At 40.5% G+C, this 16,292-nt stretch overlaps 1 protein-coding gene across 3 annotated transcripts; it reads left to right on the top strand.

Annotated features, from left to right (window-relative positions):
• Positions 1-263: 263 nt before the first annotated feature.
• sgsm1b (small G protein signaling modulator 1b) lies at positions 264-15,807 on the top strand. Of its 3 annotated transcripts, XM_039779668.1 has the most exons (25): positions 264-424; positions 531-574; positions 4,069-4,144; positions 4,984-5,146; positions 5,318-5,470; positions 5,816-5,883; positions 6,010-6,152; positions 6,390-6,521; positions 6,697-6,821; positions 6,910-6,977; positions 7,072-7,235; positions 7,361-7,490; positions 7,970-8,096; positions 8,181-8,245; positions 8,353-8,498; positions 8,627-8,755; positions 8,836-9,009; positions 9,130-9,198; positions 10,202-11,434; positions 11,518-11,642; positions 11,755-11,837; positions 11,937-12,046; positions 12,137-12,233; positions 12,341-12,508; positions 12,762-15,807. In XM_039779668.1, exons 1-25 carry the CDS (start codon positions 418-420, stop codon positions 12,848-12,850), a joined length of 3,888 nt encoding a protein of 1,295 aa, XP_039635602.1. In that variant the 5' UTR covers positions 264-417; the 3' UTR covers positions 12,851-15,807. The 3 variants fall into 3 exon arrangements, with proteins under 3 accessions (XP_039635602.1, XP_039635601.1, XP_039635600.1); XM_039779667.1 differs by lacking the exon at positions 264-424 and having other exon boundaries at positions 497-574; XM_039779666.1 differs by lacking the exons at positions 264-424; positions 531-574 and adding an exon at positions 799-966.
• Positions 15,808-16,292: the final 485 nt, after the last annotated feature.

Here is a 16,292-nt window from a genome sequence, read left to right as displayed (position 1 = left end):
AAGATCATTATTTTAATGAGGCCTTGAATAATTTGACCTGGGGCTCATTAACTGTCATTATCATATCTGTTAATCAAGCTCTGAAGGTTTTATGGATAATGTGACTAAGAAACTTTTCATGGAAATATTCCAAATGTGTATTGACTTAACATAAGTTAGGCACAGTAAACACACCTTGTGTTACAGGGAGTTGGAAATATAGGTGTTGGCGTTGTACCTCTTAATGTATATGCTACTGTGACTTTAAAGGGGTGTTGGTTCGCTGAGAGAGAGGTAACAGATTAATTTAGTCGCTAAGAACACAGCTCACATCTCGGAGCCTCTCTGCCTTTTAACCAGTGTTGTCTTTATTGCTTTCAAGAAGACATTCTCCAAAAAAGCCGTGCGTGCTTCAGCCGCTACACCCTTCCTGGAGCGATGGGAGGTAGACTACAGACGCCGTTATTATTTTTCTGTCGTGAGCCTGTCATCATTTATTTCCCACACAAGCAATCTGATCTGCATATTCATTATGTTTTCTCTCGTGACAGAGGCCGAGACGCGTCAGAAATTGCTGCGCAATGTGAAGAAAGAGGTTCGTTTCATTTTATTTATTTCTCGCTCGTCACAGTTTATGTTGGCGATGCAAGCAATGTGTGTGTGTGTGTGTGTGTGTGTGTGTGTGTGTGTGTGTGTGTGTGTGTGTGTGTGTGTGTGTGTGTGTAGAGAGATGAATCTCTACACAGGGGGGGCATCGTTCATCGGGTTTGAGCCACGACTACGCCACAGGCCTGTTTATTATAAAATTGTCAATTTATTTTACATAATAAAAGCGGATGCAATTAGGCGGCCAGTAAAATGGCATGTTTTTGACTGCTTTTAGACAGGCGTAAGATGATGGTGACGATGATAGTCATGATGATGATGATGATGATGATGATGATGATGATACAGAAGATGGTGGCGAGGATGCTGATTTTATATCAGGTGGAAAACAACACATTAAGAACGTGTACATATAGGCCTACATTTGTTTCTATCCATGCACCTGTTTTTTTCATATCCTAGATTAGTCTCTCTCTCTCTCTCTCTCTCTCTCTCTCTCTCTCTCTCTCTGAAGAAATAATGGTTAAACTGACATTTCTATAACGCACCATCTATTATTCAAAACTAAAAGGTGTGACCTTGGCATCTGTTTCACTGGCATTTTAGTGTGTACTCTAGATAGCAACCATAAAATGCAAACTAGTCCAACCCAAGCTGGGTGACATATTAGTTAATTATGAGGCATTTGGACATAGAAATTAAAAACGGACGGGACACCTCAGACCTTTCCAAACTGCTCAGTGACTCCATGACTCCCTAGTGAGAGAAAACAGGATGTTTTATTCATTGCTGCTGAGAAAGACTGGTGTTTCCAGTCTTATCGTGTCCGTGCTCCCCCTCACCTGTGACTCATTGCCTCTCAATCCAAATCCATGACTCTGGTGCTGGATCCTGCAGCAAGGAGGGGCTCTGTTGTGATAGATTTAAACATATATACAGTAGGCCTAACTAAAATAATTGATTTTCAGTATTTACATTTGTGCCTGTTTATTACAAAGCAGACTCTTTCAGGTTGTTTATTCATATGAAGAACAGGGACATGGGGCTGCTCGATTATGGAAAAAATTATAATCATGATTATTTTGGTCAATATTGAAATCACAATTATTTTACATGATTACTCATTAACCTTTGCAATCATTTAAAAAAAAAAACATAATTTTACAATTACATTAGTGTCTCCTTATTCTCAGAGAAAGAGTCTTTGGATCAGAATAAAATCTCTTTTAATCTCTGAGTTGGTTAATAACAATTCCAGATACATAACACAATGTGCATCTCACATCACATTTTCACTCACAATGACCAATACTACTGTCATTACTAAATATTGTGCCAAATGTGAACAATAATGTTGCCGTCATTTGCTAGCTCAAGTTCTGCTAAGGAAAAATATTTATGTGAAACAGGTGATTTAACGTCAACGCTCATTTTACATAGTTTAACAACAAAAGAAAATGCTGATGGAACATTACTATGTTTTACATGTTGGATTTGAGCCGTATGCATCCCCACCAACCTGGAAAACATTTAAATAGTGAATACAGCGTGTTGGGGGAGTACAACCTCTCCTGCAGTGGGGAGTCAAAGGCAGAGGGATCGCAGGGTTAGCTGACGTTAGCTTCTTGTCTCATCTGGGGTCTGATAAACAGTAAATTCATCAAATTCACTGCCCATAACGCTATTTTCCAAGCGACTGTAGCTGTCATATTTCACACGGTTATCATGGTAAAACCGCCGTCGAGGCGGAGCGGCGGCAATCGCTTCTTTAGCGGCGGACCGAATGTATATCAAAAACACTGCTTAATGTGCAAAATAATCATTTTGACGATTACACTGTTTTTGTTATCGCTGATTAATTGCTCCGCCCTACAGGGACACAAACAATTGTGTGGTCTACAGCTATCTCATCTGCAGTTTTGTGATTCGGTTTTTTGTACATAACTCATACATCAAAAAAGGGCGGGTAAACAATCTTAATTCATTGTCATACATTACAGACACAGAGCATCACACTTAATTCAGCCATGTTGTGTATAAACATAATTACTTTGTAGAACATGACCTTTACCAAAATGTTATGGTTTACAAGTGCATTTGCTAAAGTAAATAACAAGCAATACTTACTTCAGTTAATTGTCAACCTCTAAAAATGTATTCATTGATGATGGGGATGACAGGACTGACAACAAGCCAGATAAAAAAGCTGACATTTAATAGAATTATCTCAGGTTTGGCTTGGAGACAAATGTATAAAAGAAAGCCATTATAAATGGTCTTAAGATATGTGCATTTACCTGGCAGGAAGAATCTTGTGCTGTAACACTACAGACTTGCATTATGCCAAGTGTAAGATGCAGTGTTTTGGGGAGTTTGAGCCATTAAGATACTATTGGACTGTAGGGGATATTTTGGCCTCTGCTGCTTCAATTGCGACCATAACAAATTTGTTTCTCGCAAGTTCTCCAACTTTATGGAAGTGCATTACTTAGTTGCTGGAGTGCATCTTTTAAGCTGGAGAAGAAATTACTTGTAGGCTACTTATTTGATAGTGCCTGCCCTATGCATGTCAGTTGCAACATTCCCAGAGGATCAGTCGAAGGTGTCAAGAACCAAATTCTTCCAGAACATCTAGAAACAGTAAAAGAACAAAACAACATGTGAGACTTGAGGCAAATCTCAGGGTTTCTGCACTCTGCAGTGCCCTGCTACGCCCTGCTATGTCCTGCTATACCCTGCAGTGCCCTGCTACGCCCTGCTATGTCCTGCTATACCCTGCAGTGCCCTGCTACGCCCTGCTATGTCCTGCTATACCCTGCAGTGCCCTGCTATGCCCTGTAATGCCCTGCAGTGCCCTGCTACGCCATAAACTACTACAACTACTATTTCTAGTCATAGTTCCATTATCTTTATTGTGACTATTATTGCCACTGTTCATCACACCCTCAACCAGCAACGTCAGATACCGCCTACCAAGAACCTGGGTCTGTCCGAGGTTTCTCCCTAAAAGGAAGTTTTCCTCACCACCCGAGGTTTCTCCCTAAAAGGGAGTTTTTCCTCGCCACTGTTGCACTGAATGCTGGCTCTTGGGGGAATTACTGGAATTGTCGGGTCTTTGTAAATTATAGAGTGTGGTCTAGACCTACTCTATCTGTAAAGTGTCTTGAGATAACTCTTGTTATGATTTGATACTATACATTTTTTTTTTCTTTCCATGCTCAAGTTGAAGTTATGAGATCTGAAAGCAGACAAAAAGACTGAATGCATGTGTTATAGTTTTAAAAAGATTCCAACATTTGTGGTGTTTTATTTTACACAATAATTTGCTCTTTATGTTAACCTCATCATCGTTGCTCATCATATTGTCTTGTAACATATTCCCCTATCGCATCCTGTTGTGCTTGTTGTTTTGACTCTCTTTCACCTTATGTAACTGTGTCAGACAGATTAAGTATTGTCTCACCGTGTTCCTTTCTCTCTTAGGTGAAACAAATTATGGAAGAAGCAGTAACGAGGAAATTTGTGCACGCAGACAGCAGCCACATCATATCCTTCTGTGGTGAATGTTTTTTTTGTGATTACACTGCACAATAAGCCATCTTTCTCGGGCAGCAGGGTGTTTCAAAAATCAGGGTACATGCTGCAGGCCTTTTCCATTAGCTTTAATGCTTAACATTAACTTAAGAATTGGGCTATAAAGAAGGAGAGTAGGCAAAGTAAATAGGAGAGTAATTTTGTGGCATCATTTTGTTTTGTGCATCTTAAAAAAAATTCTTTTTGCTAAAATAGTTCAGCCTTTTTTATCCAATTTCAGAGATTAAAGCACAGGACATGGTGTAAGCCACAGGATTGTAGTTGTTACAACCACATTGACATGTACAGTGCAGATGGTTGACATCAATTTGTGACCAGATTCCTACGAGTTCATAGCCTGATGTGGTCATACTCAGATTCTAGTCAGACCTTGAATGTTGTAATGGTCCATTACGGTCTGTTCAAGCAATATAAATCCTAACAATTTTTGTTCATAATGCTATTAGTCATGTCTTCGTATATTTAATAATGTGGATGGATGGATGTAGGCTAACACCCTTTAAAGGTGTTGATACTAACAAGGAGAGAGGCATGTGTGATGCACATCCCTCATATCCTAGCAACAGGAGACATGTGTTAGGCAGATTTCAGTCTATTTCTACTTGTGCCACCTGTGCTTGCTTTAATACAATTATTAAGGCTTGAAGCTTTCACAAAGAGGAAATTATATTGGGTTCATTAGGTGAAAACAAAACTCAAGGGCAAAAGAAAAATATACAACCTTTAGGAAACAACATGAATAAAATTGAATTGGAGAAAATAAATCTAAATATTGACTAATGCTCTGTGTGTTTGTGTGTGTAGCTGTAGTTGAGGCCTGCATGCTCCATGGACTGAAGCGTCGTATTGCAGGCCTGCTGTGCAGTAACAAGGTCGCAGCACTCTTCATGAAGGCTGCAAAAACCTTTTCTCCTGCGGAGGAACTCTGCCACAAGGTCCAGGAGCTGGAACAGCTCATCGAAATCAGGTGAGATGTTAACCTCCCCCTGTGAGATGGCAGTGACATTTGCTAGTTTTGTATATCTCTCCCCATTTGTGTTCTACTTTTATGTGTGCCTTGTCCTGTCCTATATGTGTTCATTTCTAATAACAACCTAAACAGACATGTCATCTGTCAGGTTTCTTTACTGTTTTTCAGCAAGCAGAACAATTCTTCACTGAGTAATGACCGCAGTCGGCAGTCCAAGTTGGCTTACCTCCCTCCTCAAGCACTGAAACACCTGTGGATCCGAACTGCCCTGATGGAGAAGCTCCTGGACAAGATAATCTTGTACTTGGTGGAGAACAGCAGGTATTTCTTATACATCATTCAATGCTATTATAAGCTACTGGCTATAGAAGATTATATCCTCCATTCAGTACCATAATTTTGCCTCTGTAAGAACTGGTTCCTTTACCGATCTCAGAAGCAATAGTAGGTGTCGGTTTTTGTTTTTTGTGCATCTCAGCTTCAACGGTTTTCAACATCTTTAATTTTATGCAAAACATTTTATTGTTCTAGCTTTTCTGCTTTCTCCTGACACCGTATGTCAACATCCCATATTATGCGGTTACAGCTATGATATGCAAACAGGAAGTTGGTTATGATTTCAAAATAGTAAAATGTTCAAAATGTTCTAAATATTGTTTTCTGCAGTGCCTTCTATGAGAAAGAAGCCATGCTGATGGATCCTGTAGATGGACCAATTCTTGCATCTCTATTGGGTATTGATAAACCGCACTAACCATCACATGGACCACACTAAATCTCTAACTTACTAACTTTTAGTTTATATTATTCAGAATTAAAAATATCTAAATTACTATAAACTGATAAATCTTGTTTTACAGTTGGCCCTTGTGCTTTGGAGTACACCAAAGTTAAGACTGCAGACCATTTTTGGACGGACCCGTCTGCTGATGAGCTCGTGCAGCGGCATCGCATTCACAGCGGCCACTGTCGGCAGGATTCACCCTCCAGACGGCCTGCCCTGGTGAGATAGTGACAGCCTTAATTGATTTTACTTGAAAATTCAGCTCCTAGTCTGGTTACTAGATGTAGAGTGCTGGGATAAAGCCTGACATCCGGCATGTCTCTCACGCACAAGATGTCAAGCTTTCTTCTGCCCTTCTGCTGACACAGCGCTGTGGAGATAGGGCTGGCTATGCAAGATTATTCGACTATAAACTACTGTGTGTATTACTTCTGATGTCTTCTTAACCTGTATCAGATCCAGAAGAGACAGTCCAGTGGTAGCATGGATGATCGCCCTCTCATGTGGGTGAGGGACTATGTTGAATCACTCCACCAAAACTCCAGAGCCACACTTCTGTTTGGAAAGAATAATGTCCTGGTGCAGCCGGTACATGTTTTCCTTTTGCCTTATATCTTTTAATACAATAACCATACAATCCTTTAAGAGAGGCTTGTTTACTTTCTGGGGGACTTGGGTGCATCTGTTAACTGATTTATACCTAAGTTATCTAAATCGTATTGCAGATATGTTGTGATTTGAAAGCTCTAACTTGTGTCTGCAGAGAGATGACATGGAGGCCATCCCAGGCTACCTTTCTCTACATCAAACTGCAGACCTCATGACACTGAAATGGACGCCCAATCAGCTGATGAATGGCAATGTGGGGGAGCTAGATTCTGAGAAAAGGTTAGGCCGATGAAACCCAATCTAATAAAAACAAACTTGTTTTTGCATAGTTGACTCAGTGGCTCATATTCTCTCATCCTTCTTTCAGTGTGTATTGGGATTATGCTATGACAATTCGTTTGGAGGAGATTGTGTATCTACACTGTCATCAGCAAGGTACGGTAATCCCCTTATAATGTTTTAGTTAACAAAAGTAGGAGTTTTAAGAGTTATTCATCTTGATATTCATTGATGATGTTAATTTCTCCAGTGAACAGTGGTGGAACGGTAGTTCTGGTGAGCCAGGATGGGATCCAGAGACCCCCTCTACATTTCCCCAAAGGAGGCCACCTCCTCCAGTTTCTCACCTGCCTGGAGACTGGCCTGCTACCTCACGGACAGCTGGACCCACCGCTCTGGAATCAGAGAGGAAAGGTCAGCATGAACAGAGGATAATGAAATACCTCCGTGGCCTCCTTTTTTCAACAATTGACGCAATGATGCTACAATTACCTACAACTATGATCTTTTGTAACAGTCTGTTGCCTTTCCATTCCCAGGGAAAGGTTTTCCCCAAACTGCGAAAGAGGAGTCCACACGGCTCATGTGATTCTGTATCCGATAAGGAAGATGATGAAGCAACCGATTATGTGTTTCGAATCCTTTTTCCTGGCAGTCAGATGGAGTTCAGTAAGTGTCTTTAATCTTCTTAACTCTGCCTCCCTGAGCTAATCTAATAAAACATCATCATCGATTACATCTACGCTTGCATTACTCTCTTAATAATGATTTACAGATTCGAAAATTTCAGTTTGGATAAATCAGTTTTCCCTACGCATATAGTCAGTGTACATTTTCTAATGAAATTCTCTCTACTGCTACATTTCATATCTGCCTATTTAGGGCCTGTGTGTCCATTTCACATTATAGTCCTGTCGACAATAAGGAGACTTTGCATGGACATGCAGTAATTTGTAAGCCACCTCGCCATCTCCATCCTTTCACTTGGTTTGTTTTTTTCCATATTTTATTTTATATATTTTTTTTACATTTTTCTTATTTGCATACATGCACTGTTATGTCCACATCTATTGGAATTTCATCTGATTTTACTTGCTTATGATGATGACAGTATCAACGGTAATGATAAGGGCTTTCATGCTGTGCAGTGGCTCTGGAGCTGATGGACCAGGGCATGAACATGTGGCAACCGACACCCAGAAAGTCCTCATGCTCCTCCTGCTCACAGAATGGCTCCTCTGATGGCTCTCTGCCTAATGGCTGTAATCAGGAAAGGTAAGTATTCCCTTGGGTCAGGCTCAAATATAAATTCAGATTATTCCAGTGGACTAAATTTGTGCCATTTTCCTTTTCTACCAGGGCTCCCTTAAAGCTCCTTTGTGACACAATGAAGTACCAGATAATCTCCCGTGCTTTCTATGGATGTGAGTACAAACAACTGTTGGTTAACTTTCATTCATTGGGAACTCATTTCATTCCCAGGGAAACAATAGAACATGTCTTTATGAAAATATGTATCTTTCCTCTCCAGGGCTTGCATACTGCCGTCATCTGTCCACAGTTCGTACCCACCTTTCTGCTCTGGTCAACACCACTATAGTTGACCATAATGTGCCATGTGATGCCCGAGGAGGCCTCTCTGTGGAGGTTTGGGGCCAATTCCTCAAGGACAGCTCTGTAAGATTCACACCGAAACACTATCCCATGAGATATATTTTGCTTTTAATTAACAGTGTTAAATGGTTCTCTTAAGTAGTGTGTGATTTCAGTGTGCGTTGATAAATACCAGACTTAATCTTGTCCAGGCGTATAAGGAAGAAGAGTTACGCAGGCTTGTGTATTTTGGTGGTGTGGCTCCTTCACTACGCAAAGAGGTCTGGCCCTTCCTGTTGGGACACTACCAGTTTACCATGACTGAGAAATGCCGGCTAGAGGTAGTGCTGTCAGACTGTATCATTATATGGTACACATATAAACCATTACAATATTTGTTTACATAAGGTTTCTGTTTCAGATTGACGAGCAGATGCGGACCATGTATGAGCAGACTATGAAGGAGTGGCATGGTTGCGAGGCCATTGTCCGCCAGAGGGAGAGAGAGAAACATGCTGAGGCCATCGCCAGATGTTCGTCTGGAGCCAGTGTGGAAAGAGGACCAGTGCAGCGGGACTCTACCATCAGTACAGATGCAAGTTTGACCTTTTGGCATAAAATGTGCTGCATTATGTAACCATTATCACAACACGGAAAGGAAGTTGCTTGACAGTTCTGCGTTTTGTCTCTCGTGTGATGCTTTTCTCCACTCCAGTCGTCTCTAAGTAGCAGCTCAGATCAACACAATGCCCACTCCCAAAGTGATTCCACCAGCAGCGCACAGGTAGTTTCTCATAAGCATGAACATCACAATAATTATCTCTAACGCCAGTGTTTTTCCCATGTAATAAGTGTTAGCCCACTTATTACAACTTATATTTAGTTTACTATAATGTCCTCCAAAGCATATCATTACATTATAGATTGATTTACTACCTTCCATTCAAATTGAATTTAAATCAACTTGCATAAACTTGTTTGGTATAGGTAAAGAGTGATATTAAATGTTTTATCACCTTATTTATTTGTCAAACATGTGTTATTGTCAAACATGTCTGACAATTCATAGTTAACAGGCAAAAAAAAAGTCACATTGATGAGCTGTGTTGTCAGAAAGTTAAAAATGAAAGATAAATATTCTAGAGTGGCTCTGTGAGGCTGCACCTAGGCTGCCTTTAGTTTTGCCGGAATTTTGTCATTAATCATTCAATGGACACACTGAATTTTTTTTACCAGATGGTGGTGGTAGATGAAAAGTCAGAGGATTTCCAAAATGATTGTTGTTGAGATATTTCTCAGGATGAGTTAAAACTTTGACTTGCAGGTGGCACTAGAGAAAAGGTCAGGGGCTCCACCAAAGTCAATAGGTGTCATCCTCTGGGGAACATGAAAGTCTGTACTAAACTTCACGGCAATCCATCCAATAGATTTTGAGATATCTCTGTCTGTAGGCTACCAAGCAGTGGACTGACATTGCCATTCCCAGAGCCATGTAAGCCAAATTAGATGCAATGTTGACTGTGATGGATTACATATTACATCGTATGCACATTTCAAATCTCAAAAAGACATTCATGCAGTAATGAAATAGATGGAAACCAAATGCTCCCTTGAAGGTTGGATTAGAACGTACCGTACGCCTTGGAATATTTGCAGCAGCAGTAGGCTATATTTGATTTGTAGCTAACGGGCTATGACATGCAAAACCATTGGTGTAACATTTGTCCATGTCATTGCTATGGGATACAAAATGTATTGCATGTTCACCACTTTCCTTTGGTTACCAGGTATGTGCATCGGTTGAGGCAGTGGATCAGATTGAGACTGAGCCCAAGGCTGAGGAAGGAGAAGTACAGCCCAATAATCCACCGAAGGACATCACGAGTGACACTGCAGACACCTCACAACCTCCCTCTAGCAGCCCCTCCTCCACAGGTCTGTCAAATCAATGTCCAGTTTCAGGAAACAGCCCTCTTGTAACAAAATCAGCTGTTGGCTCTGCACCCTCTCAGCACTCAGAGGAAGCATCAGAAGTCTTACATGACAAAACTACAACTGGCTCACAGTCAGGAGGGGAGGATGTAATGGACCCAGTAGCCAAGGACGAGGTTTCAGAGACAAAGATGGAGACAGTCTCAGAAGGTGAGGTGGTTAAAGATTGTGGGATCAGTAAGTCACGAGAGACATCCGAATCTGAAGAAAAACCTGAAGTAGAAGAAAAAGATATAACAACAAATGGGAAGTCTGAAGATTTAAAAGCAGTAGACACAAATATGAATTTAAGAAGTGTTCCAGAGAGCACTAATGTTCTAAAGCTAGAAAGAGAGATTCATAATGAATATTTCCTAGCGCCTCCACTCGGGCAGACCTTGACTTTTCAAGCACACAAGAGCAAAGATCTGGAGTCATTATGTCCGCCGGTGCCTATTGCAGAAAAAGATACTAATCCAGAGAGTGAAAAAAAGCCAGAGATTTCTGAAAAAACTGATCCGACTTCTGAAAAAAAGGCCACAGAGTCAGAAAGAAAGGATGCCGTAGCAACAGTTTGTGACGTGGCTGATATAAAAAAAGCTACAGAAATTCCATTTGAGAAACCTGGTTCAAATTCACCTGTCAGACAAGTACTGAACGCTCTCCAGTCAGCGTCAAGGGGCAGCCTTTCACTATCGTCCCACTCTCGGCAGTCTCCGGACACCGCAGATTCAGATGACTCTCCTTCTGCCCTGGAAATGGAGGACATTCCTGCAGGGACATGTGTTACGTCTGACGATATCAAGGCCAGGCCTTTGGCAGGTCTCGCTGCACCCCTTGTCTCCCTTGCGCAAAGACAGAAAATTGCATCAGAGGACCCTGTCCTAGATCACCATCTGGACACAAGCTGTAACACCAGTCCTGAGGGCACCGACCTGGGCCTTTCTGAAGAGGAGCCTGAGATGGAAAATGTGCTCACCGAACCAGAGTCTGCAGAGGTGGGAGGAGACACCAATCACGACGAATCCTCAGAAGAACAAACTTATTCTGTAAGCATTACACTTTACATACAGACATACTTCTTCTTTTGATCATCAGCACAGGCTAACATAATTCACTATTATTTTTGTAGCAAGAAACACTGGACATGTACTTGATCAATTTACATCGCATTGACAAAGATGTAAGACGTTGTGACAGAACATATTGGTACTTCACTCCTGAGAACCTGGAGAAGCTGCGTAACATTATGTGCAGGTAAATGTGCCGCCATGCTAAATATCTCTGAAATTTTAATCCAAAAACAATAAAATCAGAAAAATTTAGTCAGCTGTGCAATAAAATCTGAAAAATGTGGTTGTCTTTGCAGTTATGTGTGGCAGCATCTGGACACAGGTTACGTCCAGGGCATGTGTGATCTGCTGGCTCCCCTACTGGTTATTCTGGACGATGGTCAGTGACACTTAACTGCAAACTCTATTGGTATACACTTTGCCTAAATGTACATAAATGTCTAAATTAGTCACTTTTTTAAATGTGTGTGCTTCCCAGAGGTCATGGCATTTAGCTGTTTCACTGAGCTGATGAAGAGGATGAACCAGAATTTTCCTCATGGAGGTGCCATGGACTCTCACTTTGCCAATATGCGTTCTCTTATCCAGGTATGTGCATATATGTGCACCAACATACATGTGCATGTATATACACCAAAGCTATAGAGTAATGATGACAATTTGTTTTTATACCAAAAGATCCTGGACTCTGAGCTGTTTGAACTGATGCAGCAGAATGGAGACTACACACACTTCTACTTCTGTTATCGTTGGTTTCTACTTGACTTCAAAAGAGGTGGCAAATGCAGGCACCATGACATTTGCTTGAACTAATTCTTAAAGAGAATTTAGCATTTTACATAACGTGATACTGAATGTAATCTGTTTTGTTTTTTTACACAGAAATGGTGTATGATGATGTGTACTCTGTGTGGGAAACAATCTGGGCAGCCAAGTACACCTCCTCTAAGCACTTTGTGCTCTTTATTGCTCTGGCACTTGTGGAGATGTATAGAGACATCATCCTAGAAAATAACATGGACTTCACAGACATCATCAAGTTCTTTAATGGTAAGACGAGATAAGAGAAAAACAAATGCTACAATATGGTGGAAATAATGTTATCAATTACCAGAGCTTATGTATAAGTATACTAGATTGATATACAATTCTCAGTTGATCATCAGTTGATTTAGATGATATTTCAGCTGTGATAATATAGGATACTTTCTTAGTCAGGAGAAAAAAAACTATTAAATAATATCAATATTATGAAGCAATTTACCTCCTGTAAGTCACGATGGTGCTTAAATTGTCTTCTCAGAAATGGCAGAGCGACACAACGTCCCACAGGTCCTGATGATGGCTCGAGACTTGGTCAACAAAGTGCAGACGCTCATAGAAAACAAGTGATGCAGGATGCTGCTGTTCTGCTGCTGCTCCCATGTTTCTTTGTGCAAGCTAAATTGTACATTAACACAATAGTCACGTATTCAAGAGGAAAGGAATACATGTTAACGAAATGTAGTGTTTGGTAAGTACTGAAAAGACAACGGGTCAATATTCTATGATGGTTGCATAACATCTTCTTCCCAGTTGCTCCTTTCTATATTCAGGGGAGATGCAATTGTTGCCAGTAAATTTATTTTGAAAGTGTTATTGTTCACCTAGTGAATGTACCCTTGTTGAAAAAGCTTCAGGATGTTGTTTATTTTGCCTTAAATTGAGCCATTTTTCAGGGATACAGCAACCAAATTCTTCAAAGTATCTTTCTTCAAGGTTGATTTTGTTTAATTATACTCACCACACATCTTGTGATGCACTTGAGTACATTTTCATAAATATAATTTTTGCTGACATTGTAGCTACCATGATTAGACATTGAATATATTTTTAGTAATAATATCTGGCATTATTAGATGATTTGGTTTTGTAAACGTCAGAGGTACAGAAGGTTGTGTGCTCCAGGTAGCATGTGTGGTTTGCTTCTCAATAGCCATTTTGAGGACCACTTGCTGGCTTCTCTGAGGCTTGATGGTCCTCCTCCTGTGTTTGCCTCTGATGCACACAAGCTTGCAGGATATCCAGACCAAACCTGTGAACTCTGTGCCGTCTGGCATGATTGCACATAGTTTGCGCCATGTCCTCTGGTACCAAGTTCTCATTCTTTGTGTTCCTTTTATTTCTGATCTCCTCTATGCATTGATTAGCTTTCATTGCTGTGCAGATTGGTTCTTGATACTGGTTCGAATGGTTAATGCAGATACTCTTCTCACCTTAAATAACACAATGCTGCTCAGGCTGCAGAATTTAGCTTTACAGTGCTGACAGAGTGTACTTCCTTGCAGCATTGTGATAGTTGCTTTGATGGTTAATTTTGATGTGGTGGTAAAACTAAAGGGGTGAGCAGTGAGGGCAGCATGCTTCCTTTGCACTTGGTACTTCTGTTTTTCACTTTCACCTTGAGATCAGTTACATAGTTATCTGACTTTGTCTTGCCCTGCCAATCTTGTCTCGAGTTAATATGAGAAAACGGCTCTTGGTTGCCTTGTCTTTAACACACTCAATTGCAGTGTTTTATATGGCCAAACTTTTGGCAACAAGTCTTACAATAATTGTTGATATTTCCTGGGGTAACTGTGCATTTATCTTCATTATTACCTCAAGATCCCAGTGTTCATGCCTGTTGAAAAGGAGCTCTGCTTGCTGAACCTCATTCAAGTCCGCCAGTCATTTGAGGCTTAAGCCAGTATTACATTTATGGATTCACTTTAGCCTCGACAATTTTCCTCAGCTACATTTTGTTTTCTGTAGAGCCAGTGTAGCCAGAAAGCACCTTGATAGGCGTACCCCCTTCCTTTATTCAATTGAAAAAGCAGCCAACTTGTGCTCTGCCTGATGGATTTTATCTGGTCCCCTAGAGTTCCTTGGAGGACTTTTTGGCCAGACTGTAATGGTAACCAGATTTACTACTGCACACCTCCTCTCACAAGAGTTTCTGTCCATATTAGTACAGTGCTGCTTATACTGTCGTAACTTCAGCTACTTGTAAATGTGATCTTTTTGAAGCCCTCATCAGGTTTTCACAGTTTAGTAAGTAAGGTCAAGTTATTACACTTAAAGGGTTAGTTCAGTGGTATGTAGCCATGTAGTTCATTTTGGTTTGGTTTTGGCTGAAAATGAACTTTTAACGACATTGTATCTTTCCAGAAACAATAATAATAATAATAATAATAATAACTTTTATTTATATAGCGCCTTTCATGAAACCCAAAGACACTTTACAGAATTACAGTGGCTATACAAAGGGAAGTTGTAGGCTGTGGTGAACAAGTGGTGTTTCAGGAGTTTCTTTTTTTAAATGTCCAGGGATGTAGCATTTTGAATATCTGCAGGGAGGGTGTTCCAGAGGGATGGGGATGCCACACTAAAGGCTCTGTCTCCAAAGGTACAGAGTCTGGTTTGGGGAATGGAGAGCCGGCCAGCGTCTGAGGACCGCAGGTTTCGGGGTGGGGTGTATGGATGGAGGAGGTCGGAGAGGTACAGTGGGTCCAGAGCATGGAGGGATTTGTAGGTGAGAAGGATGATTTTATATTTGATGCAGGACTTAATTGGGAGCCAGTGAAGGTGGATGAGGGTTGGGGTGTGCTGCCTTGTCTTGGTGTGGGTGAGGACACTGGCGGCAGAGTTTTGGACATACTGGAGCCTGTCTAGGGTTTAGCTGCGGACCCCAGACAGTACTCCATTGCAGTAGTCCAAATGGGAGGTAATAAAAGCATGTATGCCACAGAGTCAGAGAATGATGGCCGGAGACCTTGATGTCAATAGATTAAATTGGTCAAATAAGGTCTCATAGTGCCTCCATTCCAGATGGATGTCCTAAAATCTCAGCAGATACAAACAAAACTATCTAAATGGCTAGATAACAGCATAAGTATGTCAGAAAATATGATTTATTGGTGCCACTCACAGTTGCAAAATAGCCAAAACACACCCATGTTTGGTTCACTGTGGCTTAAATACCAGTGTTTCGTTATCACTGCTAATGTGTCAACATAACATGCCAACATGGATTATTGCTGTTTGTGTATTGCTGTTTGTTGTCAGAAGATTTACTGTGTACAATGTGTCAAAAAGAAACTAAGCTCTTACATATTTATTAAATGCAATACAATGTCTGTATATGGGCTTAACAGATTATAATGAACAGAAAGATAAAAATATAAAATTTGATTTGTCACATGAAATCGTACGGGGTACAATTCCAGTGAAATGCCATTGGAAATAAAGATTTATTTTCTTCTGTCTTCTCAAATTGTCACCTGGTATAATTAATTTATTGCATATTAAAAATATTATATTTTGCATTCCATGTGCCTCATGTATACTTCAACACACTTTCATACATAAGTTAGTATATGCCTTGTTTAAAGTCACTTGGCTTGTTTGTACACTTAGCCTTTAAAGGATAGGTTTTTTTGTTCCTGTACACTGTAAAAGTTTTTGGTAGCGGTTACTTATTTCTCATCTATGGAGATGAAGAGATCCCTTCCTCATGTGATTTTAATAGAAGAGCTAGAAAACAACAGTCCTTATTCTCTGCAAAAAAAATTCATTCCAAAGTTAAGCTCAAGAAAGATCCCCCTTTATTCCTCCACCACAGCTCGTATAATGTCTGGCAGAACACAGAGAATATCAAAGCCTGATACTAGCTTCTGCTCAACTCAGAAACTTGTCATGGCTCCCACAACAGGGTTACAATTCTATCACGCAATACAGTATCTTAGATCAAGGTCGAAAAAGCTACATTTCAGATATACTGTATGTTCACAGACCATATTATTTGACAGCTTAC

This window comes from Perca fluviatilis, chromosome 17 (genome assembly GCF_010015445.1).
Source record: "Perca fluviatilis chromosome 17, GENO_Pfluv_1.0, whole genome shotgun sequence".
Classification (NCBI taxonomy): domain Eukaryota; kingdom Metazoa; phylum Chordata; class Actinopteri; order Perciformes; family Percidae; genus Perca; species Perca fluviatilis.
Note: the sequence above shows the minus strand (reverse complement) of the source record. Positions and strands in the feature narration are given on the sequence as shown.

What these genes read in the sequence shown, in the direction of transcription:
- sgsm1b (XM_039779666.1), top strand. Translation starts at nt 874, where the DNA reads ATGATGGTGACGATGATAGTCATGATGATGATGATGATGATGATGATG. An exon ending in TACTTGGTGGAGAACAGCAG is followed by an intron (nt 5,471 to 5,815) that starts GTATTTCTTATA and finishes TGTTTTCTGCAG; the next exon opens with TGCCTTCTATGAGAAAGAAG. An exon ending in ATTCCACCAGCAGCGCACAG is followed by an intron (nt 9,199 to 10,201) that starts GTAGTTTCTCAT and finishes TTTGGTTACCAG; the next exon opens with GTATGTGCATCGGTTGAGGC.